Source organism: Neovison vison, chromosome 3 (assembly GCF_020171115.1).
Source record: "Neovison vison isolate M4711 chromosome 3, ASM_NN_V1, whole genome shotgun sequence".
Taxonomy (NCBI): Eukaryota; Metazoa; Chordata; class Mammalia; order Carnivora; family Mustelidae; genus Neogale; species Neogale vison.
The window spans coordinates 150,683,258-150,699,640 of record NC_058093.1 but is presented as its reverse complement, the minus strand read 5'-3'; the positions used below and the strand labels follow the sequence as shown (position 1 = coordinate 150,699,640).

Here is a 16,383-nt window from a genome sequence, read left to right as displayed (position 1 = left end):
AGATCCCTTGTTGCCAGGGGCTTTAGGGGGAGGGATAGATGAGTGAATGGGTGGATCACGGGCTATTTTTAGTGAAACTATTGTATGCCACTGTAATGGTGGACACATGACATGGTGCATTTGTCGAAGCCCATAGAACAGTACAACAGGAAGAATGAACACTAATGTAAATTCTAATAACAGTGTTTCACTATCAGTCCATCAGTTATAATAAATGTACCACAAATACAAGATGCTAAAATAGCTCAGACTGTGTGTGTGTGTCGAGTGGGGGAAGGGATGAGGGAATGGGCTGTATTTTCTGCTCAATTTTAATGTAAGCTAAAATTACTCTACAAAATAAATTCCTCTGTGAAAAAAAAATATTTTTTTTAAATTTAAGAACTAAAAGCTTGATAAGGACTGAGAGAGTTGGCATGGGAAACTGCCCATCGAAGTCAAGCCAGAGCCCATCTTACTGCTTCATGAGGCACTAGGGCTCAGTGGTCATGAGCACTAAGTGTTGGAGTCAGATGGGGCCAGTGTTTAATTTCAGTGTTACTGCTGTCTTTGTTGGGCTGCTGTAATGAAGTACCATCAGCTGGGTGGTTTAAACAGCAGCCATTTATTTCTCACAGTTCTCAAGCCTGGGAAGGCACTGTGTTCTCTTCCTGACTTGTAGATGGCTCCATTCTTGCTGTATTTTCACAAGGCAGAGAGACGAAGCTCTGGTGTCTTTTCCTCTTTTTATGGGGCACTGATCCCATCATAGAGGCTTTGTCTTCATGACCTCAGCTAAACCTAATTAGCTTCCAGAGGCTCCCATCTCCTAATACTATCACATTGGGGGGTAGGGCATCAACATCTGAATTTGGGATTGGGAGGCAAAGACATTCAATCCATAGCCACCGCTGAGAGCTGTGTAGCTCTGGACAACTTACTTGACTTTTCTGGCCTCTTCCCCGTCCTTTTTAGTGTCAAATAGGAATAATGTGTTAGTAGCAACCATAAGGGGTTCCCCAGTGGGATAATGCATGTAATAGCTTAGTACAGTACCTGGTATCTGGTGAGTGATCAGGGATGGTGAACTGCTTTCACCTTGATAGAGGGCTCACTTGTTCTAGGCTTGCATGGATGCCCATGATATCAGTTCAAAGGCTATGATCTTGGTCTGTGCAGATCCTCACAGAGGCATTGAATTCATCCATACGTGATTTCAACCAACATTCATTATCTACAATGTGTCTTATATGGGTAGTTTGTATGGAGGAAATGACAGTATTTCAGTAACTAAGGGTAGCATTAGCAAATGGAAGATAATCATTCTCTGCAGGGCAAGCTTTAGGATACTGGAGGAGAACATGGAAGGCAATGAGTGGCATGTTCAAGAGCCCAGAGCAGCTTCCACTCCTCTGACCAGGGTGTGCTCATTCTCACCAGGGCCACATGCCACACCTGCCCTCAGGGCCACAGGCCATGAGGGGACAGAGAGAGAACACACATGGAGGATGAAAAGAGAACATGGACCAAGCCAATAATATAAAGAGTTGAGGTAAAAGTGATGAGAATAAAGGGAGAATTAGGGGAATAAAATATTATAAGAAAAAAATAAGAATAATTAAAAATATGAAATGATAAAGTTTAGGACCCAAACGAAATGTGAAAAAAGCTTTGAAAATTCAAACTGAGAGTCAAATAATAACAAAACAAAAAATATTTTACAATAGCGATGATAAAAGAATAAAAAATACAAAGGAAGAATAGTCATGGAAAAAAAAAAGAATAGTCATGGAGACAAATATAAAAAGTAAGAATTGGGCAAAGATATGAAAACAGCATACAGAATGAAAGCCAATCACACTGACATGAAAGGGAATGTGAATGAGGACAAAAAGGTATGGGAAGAAGAAATAAAGAAGAAATAAATGCTGAGAAGAGTTCCCATTAAAATAAAAGTTATATAGGTAATGAGGAGACAACCCAGAAGACATAAAAGATTAAAAATACAAAAGAGGAAATAGGAAGATTTGAAAAGGGACTGATTAAAGAAATATGGATTAGGGACATCTGGGTGGCACAGTTGGGTAAGATCCAACTCTTGGTTTTGGCTCAGATTGTGATCTCAGGGTTGTGAGATCAAGCCCTGAGTTGGGTTCTGTGCTCTGAGTGGAGTCTGCTTAAAACTCTATCTTTCTCTCCCTCTGTCCCTCTCCCTGCTCTCTCTGTCTCTGTCAAATAAATAAATATTAAAAAAGAAAGAAATATAGATTAGATGTAGTAGACAAGGTTAGACTATTTGGTCTATTTGGTCTTGTGGTTTTTCCCACAATTGTGGGAAAAAAATAGAAAATAGGTAGATAGTGAGCCTTATTGGTATCTTTTATAGAACATCCCTTTTCTCAAAGGACCAACTGAAATAAGGCCACTTCTCCCAGAAACCCAGCTGGGCTGTTAGGCAGGCAGATCATCATGATTCAATTCATATTCAGAAGCCATGATGATTATATGGGACTATGAATGTAATTCTGATTTTCTGGTTTCTAGACAATGGAACACTGGCCATCACATGGTTTGCAGTTGGAGTGGATAGGGCCCAGGGAGACTGAGAGCAGAAAGCATAGATTTTCTCTATGCTTCAGTGAAGCTACAACACTCCAGGGACCACATCAGACTAAGGAGCTCCAGAGCTTAGGACCAAGGATTGGAGTGGAGAAACCTAGCATCTAAACTGGCCCCAAAGTCATAGTTATTTTGTGGGCAACTTTTTTTTAAATCTTGTGACTCTTCAGATTTTTCTCTTGGCAAAATGACCTTTAAGTCTGCTTCTCTCTGGAGAGGGGGCAGAAGGGCTAGTTTTCTTCCCATGGATATTATCAGACTGTTTCACTGCACAGCTTGGAGATGGGGACAAGAAAGGTGGGCCAGTTTTACTCACTGATTAGATTCCTTTCTCCCCAGAATATTTTTAAAGTACCTATGATGTACCTTCTGCTTTCCCAAGTATGGAACTATACCCAAGGAAGGGTGAACCATGGTCCATATCATCTAAGAACTTGGAAATTTCTATATAGCAGTTAATGATTTTCAAATAATTAGCATAGAATTTAAAACAATTCAACTAAAGTCAGAAGTGTAAATAGCGTGACTACATGATGTCCAAACTCATGTTGGAGCTAGTGCTTATCTTAAAGGAATTTTCTGGATAGGAAGAAATCCAACAATATAAAATAACTGTACGGTACAAATGATATGAGTTGAGGAATTTTGCTTTCACCTAGTTATGAATGAATAAATGAATAGAACTTAGTTGAGTGAAAGAGAGAAAAGAAGGAGGGAAGGAGAGAAAGAAGGAAGGAAGGGAGGGGTAGATGGGTAGATGGATAGAAGGGTCGATGGATGGAAGGTTGGGTGGTTGGAAGCTGAGTGGATAAATGGATGGGTGGGTGAGTGGATGTATGCATGGATTTATGTATGGATGGGTGAGAAGGTAGATAGCGGATGGGTGAGATGTTGGGTGGGTGGAGGGTGACCGAGTGAGTGGATGGGTCGATGAGTGGATGGGTAGATGAGTAAATGGGTGAGTGGATGGACAGATAAAGCACGCTGGACCTGAATGTGGAGGCAGAAGCCTGGAGGCAGGGATCTAAGTAGGAAAGGACATAAAGGAGGAGTGGACAGTGTGAGGGGAATAGGAAGGAGAAGCAGTTTACCCACAAGACATAGTTTTACCATGTACTGATTCATTCATTCCTTTCCAAACTCTATACCTGTCAGCCAGGATAACCACCACTGTATCCCAAGGCAAGGAGAAAGAGCTGGGGAGGAGGCCGGGAAAAGGGTCTGGGATAAGCACCCAAGTCTGGGGATTCCTTAAGAACTTACAGAGATACTGACTCCCGGATTAGGGAGGGGGAGGCTGTGGTTGAGAGATCGGGGTCTCCAGGTGAGCTGCTCCAGGTAACGGATTCTCCTCTTCTGCTTCTCATAGCGAAGACCCCAGGATAGCAAGGGCAAGAAGGAAGAGGGGGAGGAGTCAGACACAGATGAGAAATGCACAATTTGTCTGTCTATGCTGGAAGATGGAGAAGATGTGAGGTAAGAGACCCGCTCCTTCTGTCCTTCCCACCCTTCCCCCCGCAGGTATTAATGATCAGTCGCGTGCTGTATGTCAGGGGTACAGTGCTTGTTTTCTCGTGCATGTGCATGCTAAGTGTGCCATAGATTGTTGTGTGGTTCTTCTAGGAAGGTCGTGTGTGGAATGTTCTAGATGTGTGATGTTTATGGTATGGACTGGTGGACACAGAGTATAAGAGAACAGAGTGATATTTGGCTTGGATGGGTGTAAGACAAAGTCATGGCTTTGTTTCAGGCTGGTCTGAAGGGGCTTCATGGAGGAGGAGGGCTGTGGGGTGCCCCTCCCTGACATGACTTCCCAGCCCCGCCACAGCCTCGCTGCAGGGCAGGGCTCCCAAGACCCACTTTGGCCCATCCCCCAGTGGTGCCAGTGTGGGCCACCCCCCACCCCCATCCTGTGATAGCCAGTATCGCGCCGCCCCTGGCCCTCCCGGGACCCCTTCCCTTTCCACCAGTCCTCTGACTCTCCCTTCTCTTCCAGGCGCCTACCCTGTATGCATCTTTTCCATCAACTGTGTGTGGACCAGTGGCTCGCCATGAGCAAGAAATGTCCCATCTGCCGAGTGGACATTGAGACACAACTGGGAGCCGACAGCTGAGGGAGGAATTAGCCAGTGGACGCCCCATTTTCCTTCACCAGGTCCTCCCCACGGCCATAGCCCTTGCAGCCAAACTTTGCCTTCTGAGCCATTTGATGTAGAGGAAAAGCCTGCAAGCACATTTTGTGGAAAGAGGAGTTGGCAGTATCCGTGTCTGAGGGAAAGGAGGGGTGGGGGGAGGACCCCCCCCATCCAGAATGGTGACTGTCCCCATCCACCTCGCTGCGCGGGAGGGAGCTGGCCGTGCCCGGAGCAGGGGTGGGAAGGGGGGGCCCATGCTGCTGAGAATCTGGACGGGAACTGGAAGGTCCTAGCTGACAGACAGGCCCCTCAATCCTGTCCTTGGAAGGATTGTACATATACCTCTCGACCACGTAGAAACCATGTAGGGGTCTCTAGCTATTTCTGTGGATGGCAGCCGGAGCATGTTAGCTTAAGAAAAATGTCGTGTGTGGTGCTCTAGTCATCTGTGGTGGACATGTCGCTGTTACGAATTCGCACCAAATATTTCTCATTGAGTTCTTTGTTTTGGTGCCTGACTGAACCAACAAACGACAGCCCAAATCTTCCCATCTTTATGAGAAAAAAGGAGAAAAGAATCAAAAGTGGAAAAAAAAAAAAAGCCAAATCCTGTTTTCTGGTGAAAAAGGATGATTTTTTTTTTTTTTTCACCCAGGTTGGGAGGCGGGGTGGGGTGGGGGGGTATCTTTTGGTTTTGGTTTTGTTTTTTTCCTTTGCTTTTGTTTTTCTCATGTTTACAGTGCATGGAGTGTAGAAGGGGAGCATTTGGGGAGGGGGCGGACTGGAAAAGGAGCAGATGGGGGGCTTCGGTGGCCCCTGAGGGGCTCAGCTGGAGTGAGGAAGGCAGGGTTTGAGGAGAAGGGGACATTCCGTCTTGAGGGAGGGCTCCCTTTGTTTGTCTACTTTGTTCCAGCCATGGCCCTGGTTCCACGTGGGACTAGGGAGGAACGAGCCTTCAGCTAGAGTTGCCCCCGTGTTCCTCAGAGCCAGGGTGTCCCTGCTGATGTCACCTTCTTCCTTTTGGCTCTGCTTAAGCCCTGTTACAAAGAGGCAATTTGGCCCCTGCCTCCCTATGCAAAAAATTAACTGGATGATGAAGATATGACAGCCTAGGTGGTGAACACTTGGCTTTGGCCACAGTGCTCTCGACTGGCACTCAGGGGCTGTGTGATCAGACACCACGGACCTGGAGGAGGGCCTTCAGCTTCATTGGGGTGTCTCAGATCCCGATGGGGTCCCTCAGAGATGGCCCCAGTCCTGAGACTGCGTTGGCTGCGTTTGGGAGCCCCTGTGTCCGTAGTCTCGGGCTCTTTCTCTGACTCTTCGATAACCGTGGGCAAGTTCCTCTCTTTCTCTGGGCAAGTTCCTCTCTTTCTCTGTGCCTCATTCATTCTCCTTCTCCTTTAGAGGGGACACAAAAGACAGTGCGTCTCCATTGCCACCTCTTGTACCTCCCCCAGATGTGATGAGGGTTGACACTATCCACCCCCAAAATTCATGATCCATCCTGAGAACTCCTTGGGGTTTACGGACAGGGGTGATGGGACAAACAGACCCGGAAGTTCCAAGGGACACCACACAATGTGTCTTTCTGCACGACCCCCCAATTTTTCTTGAATCCCAAAGGAAGCAGAGAGATGGGCGGACAGAAGAAAGGAGATGGGGAACATCCACCAAACTTCAACCCCAACCCAGTTTTCTTCACTCATGGGTGGAAAACCCGGCCCAGCTGGAATTCTGTTCCCTTCCTTTGCCCCTCCCCCTCCCTTATTTGCACTGTCCTCCGTCTTCCCCTCCCTTCCCCCCTCCCTCAGTCTTAATGCCCTCATATCAGTAAGAGAAGACTAAGGAGGACAGGATATTTGTCCCATTCATGAAAAAATTCTTTAAGGTTAAGAAAATCTGAGTCTGCATTGCTACTACAAAGGGTACATCCAGCACCAATGGGCAAAAATGACCGAGAGGCAGATTTTGGCTTGAGGTAGAACCTTCAAGCACAACCAGAGCTGTGAGGCGGAGGCATGCCTCTTCTGAACACCTGCAGGCACCGATGGGGGATGTGGCCGGCTTCCGGTGGGAGGGTTACTCAAGGAGCTTCCTCAGACTGAGGCCTCTTCCAGCACCAATACTCTGGTGTTCTAGAAAATCTTTACTGAGTGCCTGCTCAGTGCTGGGAGAGAGGACAATATCCCTGCCTTAAGGAGCTTACCCTTTAGCTTAGGAGCCAAGACGCACATAATAGCACAAAAATGGTGACTGGCTGATGCAGGGTTAAAGGCGATGAGCATTAACTTGTCCAGTTCCATGGTTCCAGGGTGGGAATTGTGTCTCTGGGGGGAGACACGGCTGGGGAACCCATGGGTATAGAAAGTGCTTCCGAGTCAGGATTTTGGGGAGCTGCTAGTTACCAGTAGCTGCAAGAAATGGGGACTTCTCCCCAACCTACTATGACCTGGGGGTAGCCAGGGTGGTCTAGGGAGTCACTCCCCTCCCAGGCTGGGGCTCTTGTGCTCTCTGACGCTGGGTCAGAAGGCTAGCAAGTGGAGGGAGTGGGTGCGGAGCCAGATGGCGCCAGACCTGGGGTGTGGGTTCTGGTCTCGGCTCTTCCATGACAAAGAATGCTATGCTGCTGGGCCTCAGTTTCCCCAGCTGTAATGCAAGGAGGTTGGATTGGATGCTTGCTCAATTTTCTTCCAACACACATTCTCTGATCCTCCCTGACATCGACACATCTTTCAAGTTGTAGGGGCCGCGCGCCTTCCTAGCTATTGCAGGTGGCTTCCGGCGGGCACCAACATCTGTCTCCGAGGCTGGGAGCTGGACTCAGTCCCTTCCTCCTCCCTGTTCTGGGCAGGCTCTGAGGGCCCCAGGCTAATGCTAGGCACTGACTGGGGTGAAGATCGCCCTGCGGGGAGAGGTCAGCCACCGACTTTGGGGGCTGGATCCTGAAGCTTTCCTCCCCACCTCCCCATCTCTCTGGGGCCCTTGCACCTTGTAGGTGGACACAGAAGGGGCCGCAGACTCAGGCTCCTGCCGGCTCTAGCCTCCTTAGCTGGACATCTCTCTGGGTGAGAACACGGGAGAGGGGTCTGTGCTTCTGTGCCCTCGAAGCCACCTCTCTCTTGTCGGGGAGACTGGGAAGATGACCAAGAGGCAGGCGCGGGCCTCAGCATCTTGTACCCACCACCTCCGGGAGGGGAGACCCCCAGTCGTCCTCCTACTGCTCAACTCAAGGGACTCAGACCCTTTCTTGACTGAGACGCATGAGTGCCTTCTGGGGCAAGAGCCACCCCAGGATTCAAGTTGGGCCTCCCAGGGTCGCCAAGGACGCCAATCCACGAACCCAACGCCACAGGCGGCTGGCGCGGGCAGAGGCCCAGCGCAGGGCTCCCCCACCTGCCGGGACCCCTGGGGCCCAGCAGCCGTGATGGGACTCAAGCTCCTTTCCTGCAAATGTTCCCAGCCTCCCTGCAAGTATTCTCAACTCTTTACGCCTAATGAACAAGCACAGTTTTTTCAATGGTGAAGACAAAGCACCAGATCTTTCTTCTTTTTTTTCCCCCCAAAGAAATCCCCCCCAAGCCCCCCTGCCCCCCCGCCGCCTGCTGGCGGGGCAAAGACTTCCCGCGTGGGGCTGTAGCAACGTCTGTCAGGTCCCCCTGTCGTGTTTCATCTCCTGCGCGTAGAGCAAATGCTAGAGCGATTTCAGCTGATAGAAAAACAAAAATGAAAAAAAAAACACAAAAAACAAAAAACATGGCACGTTGCTAGTTTACAGGGTTTTGTGAGTTTAAATGCCTTATATTTAACAATCATAATTTATGACTAACTTGTAGATATCGTGGGTTCTTATTTAATTATTTTTATAGTTGTTTTGCATTTTTAATTATAATTTATTTATTTAGAAAGGATACTAATTTTTTTTATTACTCCTATTACCTCATTTTGGCGTTGTTTCTGGGAGTGGAATGCTTTGCATGCATTGGTACGATGACAAACAACTATGAATACAAAAAAAAATTTAAATAAAATTCCGCGAACTTTATTTCGTCCAAACTATCAGGGTGTGTGATTGCAAGCTGTCCTACTGTGGTGCTGGCCTCTTTGGATACATTCCATACGAAATGCAAACCTTTGATTCTGTATGCTGTGATCTAGTGAAAAACTCCAATATAGTGACTGTATTTAGCACATATATAAATATAATTTGCACTCGTCAGCAGACTGGGCTAATCCTTTCACTTGCTACCCTGACCCCCCCCAACCCCTCCATCATTAACCTGTTTCTCTTTCTTCCCTTATCCTTCCCGCAACCCCAGCGCACCCTGCCTCCAACATCCCAGCAAGGCCTGGGGTCACTCTCTCCACCTGGGTTCCAGATGGCTCTGGTTCTAGAACTGGGCCCCTCGGACACTACCCGCAGAAGCATCTGAAAGCCAAAAAGCCAGATTTATTAGAAAGAGCCCAGGACGGGGGGTTCAGGAGGCTCGGGTTCTCAGACTAGCTCTTATTGCAAACTTCGCTGTGACCTTGAGCAAGTCATTTGGCCTCCCTGAGTCTCAGTGTTTTGGGCAGCGCTGAGGGAAGGGAAGGGTGTCTAGGGTCCCTTGGACCCAGAGAGACGATGACACAGAAGGAGGGGGGAGGACGCCGTGCTGTGCTGTCTCACCCTCTCAGGAGAGAAGGAAGAGGAGGAGAAGGGATGGAGGGGCAGAGAGAAGGAGGGCATGGTGTAGGACATAGGGAGAGGGACAGGGGGACACCTCCTGGATCAGGACATTCTCTTTCACAAGCCTCGGTGGGCCTTTCTTGGCAGAACAAGCTGAAATCCATTATGTTGTTAGTTGTGGGGATGGGACAGACAGAATGTCAGCCCCAAAATACGGTGTTTGGGATTGCCACGCCATCCTGTCCTTTCTTGGAGCCTTTGTTGTTGGGCAGAGCCCTGGGACACAGATCTGGGACCCTCTGAGTCCCTCCTCCCAGGGTCTCCTCCTCCTTTGCCCTCTGCCATTGCTCCTTGGTGGCTGAGGAGGGGAGGGGCTGCTGTGGCAGGGCCCTCCTGACTCACAGCCCCTGAGAAGGAATGCTGGGGAAGGGTTTGGGGAAGTGGTGGCTTCAGGCTGGCAATGCCCTGAGCCCAGATGTCTTTGAGCCAAAAGAGAGAGAGAGAGGAGAGGCCCACGCCCCTAGGAGAGGCCTCTGGGCCCACTGTGACCCTGGCCAGGAGAAGGAGGACCACTCCTGCGCCCTCCGCACGTTTGCCTCCTCCCTCCTGTCCTCCTTCCCTTCCTTTCCTGCTCATCCTTCCCTCTTGCCTCTTGACATCACTGCCTTTGCCGGGTGGAGAAGTCCATCCTCCACATGAGGTCCCTGGGATGGTGCTGACGGGGGAGGAGGCGGAGGCCCAGACTCGCCACGCTGCAGGCCCAGGCTTGCAGGAAGTGGCCGGGCCTTGTAGGGTCCCTAAGCCCCAACTTTGCTCCAGCTGGACTATGGGTCCTTTCCCTGGGCTTCCTGCCTGCTGCCTGCCTAGCTTCCCCTTCTGCCTCTGCCCTGGAGCCCTGTTCTCCTGCTTTCCTTGGAGATGGCCTGTGGGGTCGCCTACCAGGGCCCACGACCACCACACCTCCAGGCCTGGCAGATACTGCCCCCTTGGCAGGGCTCCCAGACGGACATGCCTTATGCTGCTCTGCGGGGTCAGAGTGGGAAGGGGCCCTTCGCCCTGGCCGGCCTGTGGCCCCTCCTCTCCTCCCCCGCCCTTCTTCCCCTTCCCAAGCCCGGCCTGGCCTGGACCGGCCACACCAGGCCCCTCCGGGGTAATTCAGTTGCCCCTGGTAAGTGAAAGGATTATCCTCAGTGTTGATTGTCCTTTTTTGTAACCCTCCTGCTGTTCTGTTCTGTTGTGCTGTGCAACATTTTGCTACATAGACTATTTTATAGCAGAAAGCTAGAAGAATATTTATTATGAATATTAAAGCAATAGTGCATCAATGAAAAGGCGGAGACATTAGGAATTGTGTAAATGCTTACATTCACTTTTGGTGGATTTTTTGTACTTTATTTATAACTAATAAAAATGAACTGCATTGCTAACTACACCTCACTTGTGCAGAGTGCTTATTTCTCTGAGTACCCAGGGCACGCCTGGGGAAAGCCTCTCACAGACCTGTCTTTGTCTGAGAAATGAGGGAATATCGTTCGCCTTTTCCCCATTCGTTTTCCTTGCTGTCTGTCCCTGCTCACCTGTTCCCCCCCACCGCCCTCCCCCGTCCCCCTCCTCCCCATCTGCTGCCACCCTCCACCCATCCTTTGCTCCTTCCACTTCCTCCTCCCCCTCCTCCTCTCTTTCTCTTTCCCCCACCCTCTCTCTTCTCTATCATCTTTTTTTTTTTTTTAAACCTCTTTATCTCTCAAAAAATCTGTTCACTGCCGGGGATCTAATTAACCTATTTCCTAAACGTTAGTTTATGAATCTTAAAGGGGAAAGTTCTCATTTTTTATCAATTTTCAAATGTAATCTCTTGCATTAGAACTCGAAGGGTCCTCAGCTTCGAGGTAAGGGAGGAGGAGCCTGCTCTCCAGCAGTAGACCTGGGTTTCTTATTTCTTTGTAAGAGCCCAGGATACCTCGCGCCATCATCTCAAGTCCTTCCCAATACGGGGATTAGTGACCTGAAAGGTGACTTTCTTTCATCACCTGAGAAAGAACCCGTATTAATAAGCCTTTTCTTTTAACTAAGAGACTCCACTTTTTGGAGCAGTTTTGGGTTACAGAACAATGAGCAGAAAGCACAGAGGGTTCCCACACTCTCTTTCCTGGCGGGGGGGGGCCTCCTGTTACTAACACCTCTCCTTCGTGGGTTACGTTTGTTACAACCAATGAGCCAATCTGGAGACATTATTATTCATTAAAATCCCTAGTTTACAGGAGGTTAATGAAGGTTCAAATCCCTCGATCTTGCGCAAGTGAGATGATTCAAAATGCTGTCTGTAGCCTTCCACGTAGTTCCTTCTGTGTCTCTGGATCCAAGAACCAGGGCTCTGTCGTGCTGGCTCCCCCACTCACCAGAAATGGGGGAGGAGACAGGGCAGGGACAGTACCCTTCCCTGGTCTTGGGCACCCTAAAAACGGGGATGGCAGCCTCGACTCCTTCCAGCTTTTGAATTCCGCAGGTTTCTACTTACAGGCCCTGCATCCCTGCATTACCCCTCCTTAGTTTCCCGTTTATCCCTGCGGTGGCGGTGACCCGGGGAGGACAAGCTCCGGCTAGCTTTGGGCTGGGAGGAGAGGGCTGGGACACTAATTCTCCATGGTGTCGTGGGGCCCCGCAATAATGGGTCGATGCACACCCTTCCTAATCGCTCTGCCTCGCTTCCACCCACCTTGCTGAGACTGAGTCTAGGAGGAAAAAGAGTTCTCAGAGGGCTAGGCTCACACTCTGCACAGGCCCGTGCCTCCCAGACACCGCCAAGGTCCCCGGAGATGGTAAGTTAAGGAAGAAGAGTCTCTGTATTAGCCCGTGTTCTCCAGAGAGACAGAGCAGTAGTAGGAGGTGTATCCAAATGGAGACTCATCAAGAAGAACTGTCTTGTGTGACCGTGATGGTGGAGGCTGAGCAGTGGCACCTGCTACCTGCCGGCAGGAGGCCAAGGCAAGCCGCAGATGACTCTGAGTTGAAGCCTGCACACTGGCAGAGCCGGCGGCGAGAACGAGAACCCCAGTCCTGGGCTGGAGATCCAGGGCCAGCTCAAGCGGGTAGGCAGGAAATGGACAGAGGCTCCCTTTCTCTGCTCTTTGTTCCACCCAGGGCCGTCTACTTTGAGTCAAAGACTAATCTTATGCGGAAACCCTTCGGGGCACATGCCCCAGTGACATTTCCTCTGGGGACCCCCGTGGCCAGCCCAAGGACCCATCCTGTTAGCCTCCCCGCCCCCACCCATCTCCCAGCCAGGTCTCTCCTCCTTCTACCCCCTGCGGGGCAGCAAACCCCAAGCACCTGCCAGGAGACCTCTCCCTTCAGGCCTCCCTCCCGCTTCTCCCCAGCCCGCCTGCGCCCTGGGGGAATCCCCCCACCAACATCCCCACCTGCCCTAAGAGCAGCCTTTAGCCCAGCAAGTAACACAGCTTCCCCACACTTGCCGCCTTCTGTCTCAGAACCTCCCGATGCCCATGCCCAGGCAGCTGTTCTTTCATCTGCTTCCTGTACCCAGCTTGCATCCCGCGTTTGTTTCTTTTGAGCAAAGCCCTGCCCATGGGTTTCCTGAGCCACCTGTTAGCTGTGTGACGTTGGGCAAATTAGTTAAACTCTCTGTGCTTCAGTTTCTTCATCGATAAAATGGGGTCATGTTAGCACCCGCCCCACACGTCTTTACGAGGATTTAATGAGCTGGTCTATGTAAAATACTTGCCATGTCTGCTATAAATACTAGCTGTGATGCTGATGCTTTAAAGAAAATCCTTGCCTTCCATAGTCTTTCTCCTTGGTCCTCTTGTTCTCCACTCCCTCTCCATTTCCTAGACGGTTTTCCAGGACACGTCAAGGTCTACTCTTCCCCTCGGGCCACCCCAGCCATGGTCAGCTACCATGGCCATGGTCAGCCACCAAGGGTCTCTGCCCTGTCCCCCAACCTGTTCCTGGTGAGTGGTGGAGCCAGCAGGACAGAGCCCTGGTTCTTGGATCAAGAGACACCGATGGAACGATATGGAAGGCTTCAGACAGCACGTTGGATCATCTCGTTTGCGCAGCGACGAGGGATTCAATAGGAGGGCTGGTAACTGAGACCTTAAGACCGGACTTCGGGAATCTCACCGCTCTGTAACCAGCTTTCCTCATTCAGCTGGAGAGTCTAGAAGAAAACCACACTGAGGTCTCTAGGCCAGAAGCACCAAACTCCTCTTCCCTCCAGCTCAAGAAGTTCCAGCCCAGCCTTCTGGACCCCAGTCCCACTCCACTGGTCCATCCAAGGACCCCTACCCAAACTTCCCCTGTTAAATTTAGGGCAAAAGGCTCTTTCCTCCCTTCCTTTCTGGTCCTATCTCATAGGTGTTCTTTACCCCCTTTGTCCAAAGCTGAGAATCCCCCTCCTGCTCCCCGAACCCCCTTACCTTGCCCTCGAGGGACATTTGGGCACCTGCCAGTGCTTGATGCTTGGGGCCGTGCTCTGCCACGGGGCTGTGACAGAAGGGGGTACCCGTTTGGGGTGCCCACACAGCATGAGGGGTCCTCAGGACGTGGGGCACCCACAAAAGTTCTGACCTCATCTAGTTGGACCCCACATAATCAGAATCCAGAAAGCATGTAACTGAGCTGGGCCGAGTTTACTTTTATCAAAATCTTGGAAGAAAGGCGCCTGGGTGGCTCAGTGGGTTAAGCCGCTGCCTTCGGCTCAGGTCGTGATCTCAGGGTCCTGGAATCGAGTCCCGCATCGGGCTCTCTGCTCAGCGGGGAGCCTGCTTCCCTCTCTCTCTCTCTGCCTGCCTCTCCATCTACTTGTGATTTCTCTCTGTCAAATAAATAAATAAAATCTTAAAAAAAAAAAATCTTGGAAGAAAAGGGTTGTTCAGCCAAAGAGCTGAGGAAATAAAATTGGAAGGTTTATGTTTAACCTACTTAAGAGCAGAAGTGTTTTTCAGGCTTTGGTGCAACAGTTTGTATGTAAATAGCTTGTGCTAACTGCAAATGAGTCTTATCTTTTCTTTGATGTGGACCCCCCAGGGATATTTATTTGGCAATACTTTATTTGCAGTTACTTGAAAGCGATACAATTAAGGTTCTCTCCAAATATTCTTTCAAGTAGGCTTGTCTCTAAAGCAGGAGAGGAAAGATGGAGAGGATAGGCAATCTTGTCCCTCAAGAAGCCATCCTTATAAGGAAGAAGTTCTGAACAGGGGAAGCTGCCGGTGTTGGGGGAGGTTCTGGGCAGGGAATGAGTAGCTCCGGTGGACCCGGAATGGAAGGGAGGTTCTGGGAGAGGAAGAGACAGGACTTTCCTTTGTTTCCTTCTCCCTGAGCCCCAGTGAGGGGCTCTGTCTTGGCTGGAGGAGGGATGGTGCCAAACATCACCCAAGTGCCCAGCAATGACCTGGGGCGCTGTTGGCAGCAGGGCTTTGGGTGAACTGGGTTCAGGAAGGACCGTTCCAGGAGGAAGGGTCTGTTCACCCTCGCCCTGGCTGGTGGCTGGGTCTCAGCTTCGGAACAGACTGCTGGTGTAGGGAGCCACTGCCTGCTGTAGGGGGAGTACTTTCCGGCTTGGGGCCAGGAGTAGGGGCGGCAAGGGAAGTTCGGTGGGAGCTGTATTTAAGGGGCCTCACTCTTAGCTGTGGTCTCCCCTTTGCAGGAGCCTGAAGTTGAGCTCTCCCTTAAATGTCACACCCTGGCCTTCTTGCCGGCTTCACCCTCATCCCAACCTTGCCTTCCACCCTCTAAGAGGGGGTGATTGCCTACAAGGAAGAGACAGGACTCGAAAAGCAGAGCGTCCTGTGCATGTCCCTCCTTCTTTCCTCAGGGTGGAGAGCAGCGGCCGGCGAGGACAGAGAACCGTCCTCCCCAGCCACCTCGGGGGTCCTGCCCCCCACCTCTGCCTGCAGTCTCGGCACTAAGTGGTGAAGGCCTGTGGAACCCCAAGTGATAGGACTTGCTGAGGGTCCCAACCCTCCCTCGGGTGAGGGGTGCCCAAAGAGCAAGGCTGTGGACACAGCACCTGACAGGCATTGGATCCTGCAGACCCCCAGGCTCCCCTGCCTAGGCCCCTCCCCACTGCCACACCCCTCTCCCTCCTCTCTCCCTCCACCACCTGCACGGAAGGCCTAGTTCAAGCCCAGCGGTGCTGCCAATGGCCCCAGGCTGAGTCAGAGGCTCACTGAGGTACTAAGTTCCCGTGCACATGAAGCAGGGAGGGGGGGACTAGCATGGGGGTTGGTGATGTGGTGGAGGGATAGACAGGTGACAGGAGACCTCAAGCAGACAGAAGGGAGGGACGGTGTATGGGGGCATTGTTGGAGGGTCACCTGCTGCTCGTGGAGCTGTGGGCCACCTGCCCGCCATGGGGATGGCCCCGGGCCCGAGAACTTGGGGAGCCAGGCTGGGGGGAAGTGCGCTTGAATGAGCCAAAGGTGTGACCGTTGTTTATAGGGTCTTCACAGCCGTAGTTCCATTAGGTCTTGATGTGCGTCCTTTGTGAGGAGAGCAGAGGAGGCAGTGCAAGTCAGGGACAGAAAGAGAATGGACTAAGGTCATGGGGTGTGTCAAACCAGGCCTGCCCTATCCGGGTAACCCTGGGCTGACTTTGGGCCCCTGAGCGGCGTGACGACAGCGCAGGCTCTCCCTGTCCCACCTTTGATGGGAGGCACAAGACAGCAGATGGCACATTCCACGGTGAGGGCACGCGCTGCTTGCCCGACAGCGGGCGGAAAACTGTTTTCAACTTTGAAGTCACCATCTTTCTCCAGCTTTAGACAGAACAGAGAGGCTGAGAAGGAGGCCGTGGCTATGGGGACAGGACCCTCAGAAATGGCTGTTGGTATGGGAGCACCCCCTTCCTTCTGGCTGCCCTCTTACCCAATCCTGGGGACCGGGACTTCAACAGGGCTGCCTAGAGAGGGGAGGGGTACACCTCATTGGAAGATAGAGTGTCCCACCCCATCTATA

General features: G+C 51.0%; 1 protein-coding gene across 1 annotated transcript in view; it reads left to right on the top strand.

Annotated features, from left to right (window-relative positions):
* Positions 1–5,301, top strand: part of RNF165 (ring finger protein 165) — a 65,239-nt gene extending 59,938 nt beyond the window's left edge. Inside the window, exons 7-8 of the mRNA XM_044244389.1 lie at positions 3,968–4,074; positions 4,595–5,301. Of these exons, the coding sequence (XP_044100324.1) occupies positions 3,968–4,074; positions 4,595–4,712 (225 nt within the window). The 3' untranslated portion in view covers positions 4,713–5,301. The remainder of the gene's footprint in view (positions 1–3,967; positions 4,075–4,594) is intronic.
* The last annotated feature ends 11,082 nt before the right edge of the window (positions 5,302–16,383 follow it).